Consider the following 9,945-nt stretch of genomic DNA (forward strand, 5'->3'; position numbering starts at 1 on the left):
AAGAAATTACCAGGATACTTTGTATCTTCTATGGTATGTCCTTTTCAACTAATGTAGGTGTATACATCCTTTGATTACACATGCTGGAGGGTCAAATTGCTACACACATATAATCCAGCTTTAAAAAAACACCAGCTTAGGGGCACCTGGGTGGCTCAGTCGATTAAGCGTCTGCCTTCAGCTCAGATCATGATCCCAGGGTCCTGGGCTCGAGCCCCACATCAGGCTCCCTGCTTCTCCCTCTCCCTCTGCCTTCTACTTCCCCTGCTTGTGCTCTCTTTCTCAAGTAAATAAATCTTTTTTAAAAAATGCCAGCTCAAAGGCAGCAAGGACTTTTGTTCAGTTCATCACTGTCAGCATCTGTAGGTTCTAGAACAGCACCAGGTAAAGGAAACAGCTGAAAAGTTTTTCTGAGTGGTGTGTGTACCGGATGGGAACTATCTTCTAGGGAAAGAACCTGGCTGACAGGTTGTGAGTTCTGAGCAGTTGTTCCTTTGGGTGAGATTTACAAAGTTAAACACATCCAAACACACGATGGTACGTTATTGAATCAAATGTATTCACTTTCCTTTTGAAGGCTGAAGGAGGGACTTCAGTAGCCTAAAATAAACTGAATAAATTTAGAACCAAAGAAACACAAGAGCTAACCATATAATGATCATGGGCGGGAATGAGAGATTCACACACCCCCAAAAAAGGGAGGGGGGTGCACTGTTCTGACTCTAACCATTGATGTGCAATATATACCACCTCCTTTGAATTAAAGAGTGACCATCATATCAATGAGGAGTTTGATTCGAGGTATATTGTCCTAAAATGTACACTATGTACATTATCTGAAGTAAAATGATTTCAAACTTGTGGCAGAAATCTCTAAAACACTCATTTTCACAGGGCTTATTTGCTTTATGTGTTTTCTGGTACTTTGCCGAAGATGTTCCACAATTGGTGAGGTCAGAGTTTTGCTTCTGTATGATTTCCTCTGCCAACTGATGAGGCAGAATGCCCCACTGACGACCGTGCCACATTCACTGCCTTCAGAGCTCTTCCAACTGTTCTTCTCTGGTGTTAGATCTCTGACGCCTACTGAAGTCTTATTTCTGGGGAAGGACTTTTCCAGGGTCATTATTATTTCTACCAGCTATGAGCTCACTGATGATATGTGACCTATGAAACACCGGTAAGGTCTACCTTTCCACAAAGGATTTTCCGATCTTTGTACTATTTGTCTTTATACTATTCCTGGTCGTTATACTATTTGTCTCCGTATACACTTATCAGCCCAATAATGAGCAGGAAGGTTTTAGTCAAGGGTTTTCCACCTTGATCGTATCACACTTTATTCCTGTGTGCTTTTTGTGACATAAAATATGACGTAACTGATCAGTGAAGGCACTACCACATTCACTGCATTCAAAAGGTTTCTCGGTGCAGATTCCGTCATCTGCTGATGGTGCACATCTGGTACCTGGCTGTCCCACGGTGGCTATGTTCCTGTCTGCTAGGAGGCCACGGAGGTGTAAGGAAGTCTGAGCTGCTACAGAAGGCATCTGCACGGACACCGTGTTAGCCGGGTCCTTCTCCTGCATGCTATCATTGGAAAGTGATGAGCTGTAGCTCTCTGGGAAAGGATTCTCCACTGCGACTGAACGTGCACCTTTCTCTCTTGCATGCAACATTCCCTTATGGTAAACAAGGCAGGACAGGTGAGAGAAAGCCTTCCCACAGTCAGCACATCCATAGGGCCTCTCTCCTGTATGAGTTCTCCGGTGTCGGTTAAGGCACGACTTATCTCTAAAAGCCTTCCCACAGTCACTGCAGGTATAGGGTTTCTCTCCTGTGTGAATTCTCTGGTGGTTAATGAGACCAGACTTGTGTGAACAGGATTTTCCACACTCAGTACACACAAAGGGAGTCTTTCCAGTGTGAAATCGCTGATGTGATATGAGGCATGTCTTCTGGCTAAAGCCTTTCCCACATTCGGTGCATACATAGGGTTTCTCTCCAGTGTGAGTTCGTTGATGTATAAGGAGATTGCCCTTCTGAATGAAACCTTTCCCACATTCACTGCATATATAAGGCTTCTCCCCAGTATGCGTTCGCTGATGTACAATGAGATTGCCCTTCTGAATGAAGCCTTTTCCACAATCACTGCATATATATGATTTCTCTCCTGTATGGGTCTTCTGATGGGCATTGAGCTGTGACTTCCAGCGGAACGTTTTATCACATTCAGTGCATTCATAAGGTTTTTCTCCCGTATGAGTTCTCTGGTGTTCAACAAGCCTGGACTTTCTGGAGAATGCTTTGTCACACAGACTGCATTCGTGAGGCTTCTCTCCTGTGTGAACTCTCTGATGGTTAATGAGCCGGGACTTCTTGATGAAGCCTTTTCCACACTCACTGCACACGTAGGGTTTCTCTCCTGTGTGGGTTTTCTGATGCGTAAGTAGCCGTGATTTCTTGGGGAATGCTTTGTCACATTCAGAGCACTCATACCGCTTTTCTCCTACGTGAGTTTTCTCATGTTCAGTGAGTCTGGACTTCCTGGAAAAGGCTTTCCCACACACGCTGCACCCATGAGGCTTCTCTCCTGTGTGAACTCTCTGATGACCCATGAGCCGAGACTTCTTGAAGAAGCCTTTTCCACACTCACTGCACACATGGGGCTTCTCTATCTTTTCAGTTCTTTGATGCTTGATGAATTGGGAATTTGTATTCATAGAATTCCCACATTCGGGAAATTTAATTTCAATACAATACTGGTCATGCTTTGTATGGGATAAGGATTTCGTATCCCCATTAACCTCAATGAGGTTCTTTACTTCATAGCTTCTGTTCTGGTTGACTAAACTTAAATTTGATTTCAGTGTTTTCCCATTTAAGTCAAAGATATCATGATTTTGCCTTAAGGGAAAATTACTTTTACTCTGATGAATGACATTTCCGAATGCATTATGTTCATGGCATTGTTTCATTCTCTTTGGACATCTTTGATTTTGCAAGTGCCCCTGTAGATGACCATCATCTTTCTTGATCTCTAGGAAAAAAGAGAAGAATGAATCTTTCCATGAGCTTGGTATATAATAAAACTATTTCACAAATGGCTTTGTGTAGGCTGGCTCTTTATTGGTAACACTATGACCTCATTTTAAAGAAAGTCCAAGTAAATATGTTTGTTATCACTTGGACAAAGGTTAAACACAGTAATATAAGCAAAGAAAATACAAATAAGAACAGTCGGTGCATGAACAAGATCACTCAAAATGAATAAACATAGACTTGGTTGCCTTTTTTTAAAGATTTATTTCTTTTAGAGAGAGTGAGAGAGCACCAGCAGGAGGGGCAGAGGGAGAAGGAGGATTTCAAGCAAACTCCACACTGAGTGCCCAACATGGGGCTTGATCCTAGGACCCTGAGATCATGACCTGAGCCAAAGTCAAACAACCGACTGAGCCACCCAGGCGCCCCGCTTTACTGGTCATTTTGACAATTAACTTCACACAGTTCAGAACTATAGCACAAGATGCCTCATTCAAGAGGTGCCTGGATGGCTCAGTCAGTTGGGCATCCAACTCTTGATTTCAGCCCAGGTCATGATTTCAGGGTTGTGAGACCAAGCCCGGGATTGGGCTCCGTGATGAGTATGAAGCCTGCTTAAGATTCTCTCTTTCCCTCTGCTCCTCCCCCTGCTCACATGTGCTCTCTCTCTCTCAAAAAAAAAAAAAGATGCCTCATTCGAAAGCTGAACCTCTATATATTACATGCCAATTCGTCCTCTATTTGGTACTAAAATCTCACTCCTAGAATATATTGCTTTACTTAAACTAAATTCAATTTCTTCCAGCACATATGAAGATTGTGGTTCACCAACTAGGCTCAAGAGGGCCTGCTTAGGGCATTATATATAGACTAGCCCAGGCCATCACCCAAATCTAACAAAAATACACTCTCAAGAGGGGTCTGGGTACCATATTAGGAAATCCTGCATTTAACAAATAGCCATCATTCTGATAGCTAGTTGTCCAAGGCTCTTCTTAATCTGTACGCATATCACAGGAGATCTACTCAATCCATATTTCTATCTCTAGTCCTAAACTCTCCCTGGACTCCTCAGGTATATCCAAACACAGCATGCTGCACCTGGATGTGCACGAGCACGGTCTAATGACGTACGATGCCCAAAACAGAGCCCCTGACTTCTCAACCCACACCTCCACACGTCATCTTCATCTCAGAAATGGCAACTCCCTCCTCCCAGACTCACACCAAAAAGACTTACCATCATCCTGCTTTTGTATTTTCTCTTACACCCTCCATCTACTTCAGTAGGAATTCATTTCTGCCCCCTTTATAAACACATTGAGAAGCTAGCTGACCAACCCTCACCCTCTCTCCGCAGGTGTCTTAGACTATAACAACAGGTTCCCGGCTGGATTTTAGGCTTCAACCCGTCTGCTACTGTCTCCTTTCTATGAAGAGTCAAAGCCATCGTTTTAAGTATAAATGATTTCATATTTGTCTTCTACTGAAAACTCCCTATTGTTTTCTTCTTGTTATTTAAAAATATCAAGCCCTTGAAATGTCCTTCCAAGGTGCTACACGAGCTGTATCCTCCAAACTCCAGCCACTACCCCACTGCCCTTATCTCCACATGATCACCAGCCACGCCCTCTGGCTCTGTTCCCTGTATTCACACAGGCTTCCCTGACATTCCTCAAACACCTCCTGCTTTAGGCATTTGACTTTTTTTTTTTTAAGATTTTATTTATTTGAGAGAGCAAGAGAGAACAGAAGCAAGGGGGTGGGAGAGGGAGAAGGGAGCAGGGAGCCTGACATGGGCCTTGATCCCAGGACCCCGGGATCACGACCTGAGCCGAAGGCAGAAGCTTAACCAACTAAGCAATCCAGGTGCCCCAGCCTTGGGCCTTTAACTCACCATTTTGTCTACTTGGAGCTCAATTCACCCAAGGCCTCATATCCCTCATACTGCTGCTCAGAGGCATCTTACCAAAGAGGTACTCCCATTCCCCGAAGACCTAAGATTAGAGGCCCCAGCTAGACTCCCAGGTGCTACGGCAGCTCCAGGGCTTGGCCCACTAGTCCACTGCTGCCCACTGATCTTCCTGGCACTTTCACCACAAGACATATTCGTTTATTCTGATTAATTTTGTTTCTCCTCATACAAACTCATCTCCAAAAAGAATTTTGTTGTTGCTGCTACTGTTGTTCACAGCTGCTGGGGCCCACGTGTAACAGGCTACCAAAACAAAACAAAACAAAACAAAACAAATTTAAAGTAATCAAAAATATTTAAAACAATGAACCAAGGAAAGATTCTCATGTATGGAACACATTAAGGAGACTCCTTCAAATATAGTTGACCTTGACTTTAGGAAAAGGGAAACAAACTCTATATAAGCAAGAGCTGTATCATGGAGATTGTTGATCGAAGAGAAATTTCCTTCCTATTAGACTGGTAATATGGGGCGCCTGGGTGGCTCAGTCGTTAAGCGTCTGCCTTCGGCTCAGGCCATGATCCAGGGGTCCTGCTATCGAGCCCCACATTGGGCTCCCTACTCAGCAGGGACGCTGCTTCTCCCTCTCCCTCTGCCCCTCCCACCACTCATGTTCTCCCTCTCTCAAATAAATGAATAAAATCTTAAAAAAAAAAAGACTGGTAATATGATTAGTTGGGACTTAATGTTACTGATTATCATAAGGAAAAGGAAAGATTTAAGGAAATGAATCCAGCAGTCTCATTTAAGATGGACTAAAATAATGATCAGAATGAACAATTATACAAGGAAATCAAAGCAAAGCAGGCATGGGGTTTAATGATGTGGCCTGGGCTGGGAACAAAAAATGACAAATTTTAAGAAATCAGCAGGAATAGCAAAGACTTTACATAGGAAGCTGAGAAGGTCAGGAAGTGTCTAGAAAAAAACACACTTCACCGCCCCTGGTTCCCACAGAGAGCCGCTACAACTCTTACAATTTCCTAAGTGATAAGAGCACTCAGAGTTCTCTGAGCTGTTGTAGCAAGTAAGCAAATCCAGGGGGAGGAGGTCATGGGAACCTCCGATTTGTAGCCAAGACAGACAGAAGTTGTGAGTAACCTGGGGACCTACTAATTGTGACTGATATCTAAAGTGGGGGGCAAAAGAAGAATACCCTTTTCCTCAATCAATAAGTGTGATTACTCTTTCCAGAGAAATAAAAAATACGGGCGCCTGGGTGGGTCAGCTGGTTAAGTGTCTGCCTTCTACTCAGGTCATGATCCCAGGGTCCTGGGATCAAGCCCCGAGTCAGACTCCCTGATCAGCGGGGAGCCCGCTTCTCCCTCTCCCTCTGCCTGCCACTCCCCCTGCTTGTGCTCTCTCTGTCAAATATATAAATAAAATCTTTTAGGAAGGAAGGAAGGAAAGAAGAAAGGAAGGAAGAGAAAGAAAGGGGGAGGGAAGGAAGGAAGGAAGGAAGGAAAGAAAGGAAGAAAGAAAGAGAAAGAAAGAAAGAAAGGGAAAGAGCAAAACAAAGGAAGAAAGAGAGAAGTAAGTGGGGGGCAATCTCACGTGACGGAGCCCTTAACTTGTGGGATCTGACGCTACCTCCAGGTAGATAATGTCAGAATTGAGGTAAATCGTAGGACACCTGCCTCGTGTCACAAAGAACTGCTTGGTGTGAGGAAAACCGCCAACACGTGGTGTCAGAAACACTGTGTGTGGTAGTGGTGTCAGAGTAAAGAAGACACAAGAGGTTTTCCTACACAGCCAGAATGTAAGACATAAAGAACAGCAGGTACTGTGGACTGAATGTTTATGTCCCCCCCAAATTCACATTGTTGAAACTCTAACTCCTAATCAAAAATGGAGGTGAATGTTAAGAAGGGAAGCTGACATTATCCAAAGGGGCAGGAAAGTGCAGCAGTCAGCAAAGAGTGCTCAAAACAAACATTTCTCTTTGCAGAGGTGAGGAAGGCAGACTTTTGTAACAAGAGAAGCAGAAGGAACAGGTGGTGACACAATGCTGGGAGAAGGGTGGTAAGATTTGAGATTTTTAAAAATATTTTATTTATTTATTTGACAGAGAGAGACAGCGAGAGAGGGAACACAAGCAGGGGGAGTGGGAGAGGGAGAAGCAGGCTTCCCGCTGAGCAGGGAGCCCGATGCGGGGCTCGATCCCAGGACCCTGGGATCACGACCTGAGCCGAAGGCAAACGCTTAACGACTGAGCCACCCAGGTGCCCCAAGATTTGAGAATTCTAAAAAGAAATCTAGAGAGAAAATTAATGGAGACCTATGTGAAACAAACAGGGATTGAACCCAAGAAGTGATAAGTGCTCTAAGCACCTCAAAGAAAAAGAGCCCTTCTCGAGGAGATTCCTGGAGCTCTGTTCACATGTCCTCAGACACCCCTGCAGCTGTGACAGGTCTGAGTGACTAAATACGAATTCCTTGCCACCATCCTTGTAGGTTTTCTCTCACCTGGACGGATTCGACTGGGGATCTCATGTTCTGTCGTCCACAGTTCCCCTTGTTCCAATCTGGAGAGTGCATCTGGCTTGCTGGCCATGTACCCTGTGCGTGGGAAATGACAGAAGAGGTAGGCTCTGTGAACTGGGCTGGGGTCTGCCAACACAGAGCAAAATTATATTTTAGGAGCCAAGCAATTTGCAGATCGGCAAAGCTAAAGGTCGTCTCTCAGGACGGGCCCATTATACCCTCGAATCTGGGGCCAGAGAGGGGACTGAGAACCTACACTTCTGAGAGGCGCACACACGCCAGAGATCTCAGAAGCTGCGAGAGGAAAGGCCACTGATGGGTCCCTCTGAGTGACAAAGGGGAGCTGTCCTCACCCACTGACACCAGGTTCCTATAATTTTCCAACATCACGTCCCGGTACAGGTCCTTCTGGGTGGGGGCGAGGAGCTGCCACTCCTCCCAGGTGAAGTCCACGGCCACGTCCTCCAGTGTCAGCGATTCCTGTAACAACATGGTCCTGTGTCATGTGAGTGTTCCTCTAGTTATTGAAATGGAAGGAATATAAAGGAAGTTGCTGTGCTCATGTTCACCACATAGGTGTTTTGATTTTTTGCTAAAGATTAATCTATTTATTTTAGAGGGAGAGAGAGCATACAAGCGGGGGGCAGAGGTAGAGGGAGAGAATCTCGAGCAGACTCCCTGCTGAATGCAGAGCCCTACAAAGGGCTCAATCCCAGGACCCCGAGATCATGACCTGAGCCAAAATCAAGAGTCAGCCATAACCGACTGAGCTCCAGGCACCCCACGTGTCTTGATTTTTTTTTTAACTACATTGTTATAGAAGCAAAAATACATCCACATTCAATCCTATATATAACAAAATACTCTGTGATCACGCAGTAGCATTCAACAAATCACTAGTTTCTGTAATAAGTAGCCATTAAATTCTCCTGCTAAACTAAAAACATTTCCAATATATGTATTTGAAGCATTAGCTCTACATACATGAAAAAGAACCTTACTTTTGCTATAGGACTTCGTAATCATTGGAATTTTTTTTATCTTTAAAATATATTCGGGGGGGGCGCCTGGGTGGCTCAGATGGTTAAGCGTCTGCCTTCGGCTCAGGTCATGATCCCAGGGTCCTGGGATCGAGTCCCGCATCGGGCTCCCTGCTCCTTGGGAGCCTGCTTCTCCCTCTGCCTCTCTCTCTCTCTCTCTGTCTCTCATGAATAAATAAATAAAATCTTTAAAAAAATAAATAAATAAAATATATTCAGGGACTTTTACAGGATTAAATTTTAAAAGGTAATAAAAGAGGAGGCAGTAGGAATTGGCTTTGAACATGAGCAAGAAGCATGTACTATCTTACATAAGAGGAAGTTCAAAAGCAAACCCTCTGGATCCCAACAACCTTGACAGACAACAGTACCTTCAACCCCCTACTGCCGTATCTGAACTCAAACACCCAATTTAGCCACTTGTTCATACAGGACCTTTGAAAGTCATTTTCAACCTTCAACCCTTCCATTTTCTTAGGTCACCTAGGTTTTATTTCTAGATTAGCCCTGACAGCTACAAGGCTGGGTCCATGGGTCACCGTTATGATGCCAGGAAGAACTGTGCCCACTGAGTTCTCTTGGTCTATTCTCAAAGAGCTCTTCGAGAAACCTTCTTTTGCACTGAGGAGAAAGCTGAAGCTAAGCACAAGACACTGTCTACCATATCATGTCTAGGAAGCACCATTAAACAAAAGTCCTGACACCCAAGTGCCATGAAATATAGAGTGACATCCTTGTGGAAGCAGGCTGCTTTCTCCTCCATGATTGCATATCCTGTGATCATCATGATTCTCTAACTGTGATGGCCGCCAGAGGTATCAGACATAAGCTGACAGCTAGCGTAGCCTGTAGGATGCTCCAGTCACCTGTGATGTTCTAACATTATTCATTTAGTGTGGATCCTATGAACAATATATTCCTGATCCTATTTGACTTGATACTGAAGTTGGAATCTAAATCTATTTCTGCACAAGTCCTACTTTATCAATTTATACTTTTCCATTTAATTCAATTGAGTTTTAAAGTCCTCCAGATCAATCACAGAATGAAGTAAAAGAATAAAACTAAGTCACCTGGTCCTTAATCATTTTCTTCTGTGACTGGAAACACCCAGTAAAAGGGACTTGTGTGTTTAGTTTCTTCTTGAATTCCCCTCAATTCCTGAAGTCTTGGTCTCTGCTCAATGGTGTCCCCACAAATGACCACACACTGGTCCTGACACCTTCTTGCTTTACTTGTTGGATCTTGCTCCTAGAGTAGGACCTGTGGGCTGAAAAGTAAATTCACTTTGAGTACACATTTCCTCTGGACCAGGATGTTATCCCTGCTACTGCCCCTCACCGGATTTCAAGGCCATCTGTCCCTTTATTTGAAATCCCAGAGGCTACTGCACTCTGGAGCAA

The 9,945-nt window shown here is 44.2% G+C and overlaps 1 protein-coding gene across 1 annotated transcript; it reads right to left on the bottom strand.

Annotated features, from left to right (window-relative positions):
* Nucleotides 1–1,314: 1,314 nt before the first annotated feature.
* On the bottom strand, nucleotides 1,315–9,630 carry LOC110573005 (zinc finger protein 613-like). Its single transcript, XM_044911351.1, is given in 7 exon segments — nucleotides 1,315–1,436; nucleotides 1,438–1,969; nucleotides 2,054–2,389; nucleotides 2,642–3,040; nucleotides 7,485–7,577; nucleotides 7,856–7,982; nucleotides 9,616–9,630. Coding segments are annotated over 7 exon segments (1,599 nt in total). The 3' UTR covers nucleotides 1,315–1,339.
* Between the last annotated feature and the right edge of the window lie 315 nt (nucleotides 9,631–9,945).

Source organism: Neomonachus schauinslandi, chromosome 16, assembly GCF_002201575.2.
Source record: "Neomonachus schauinslandi chromosome 16, ASM220157v2, whole genome shotgun sequence".
Classification (NCBI taxonomy): domain Eukaryota; kingdom Metazoa; phylum Chordata; class Mammalia; order Carnivora; family Phocidae; genus Neomonachus; species Neomonachus schauinslandi.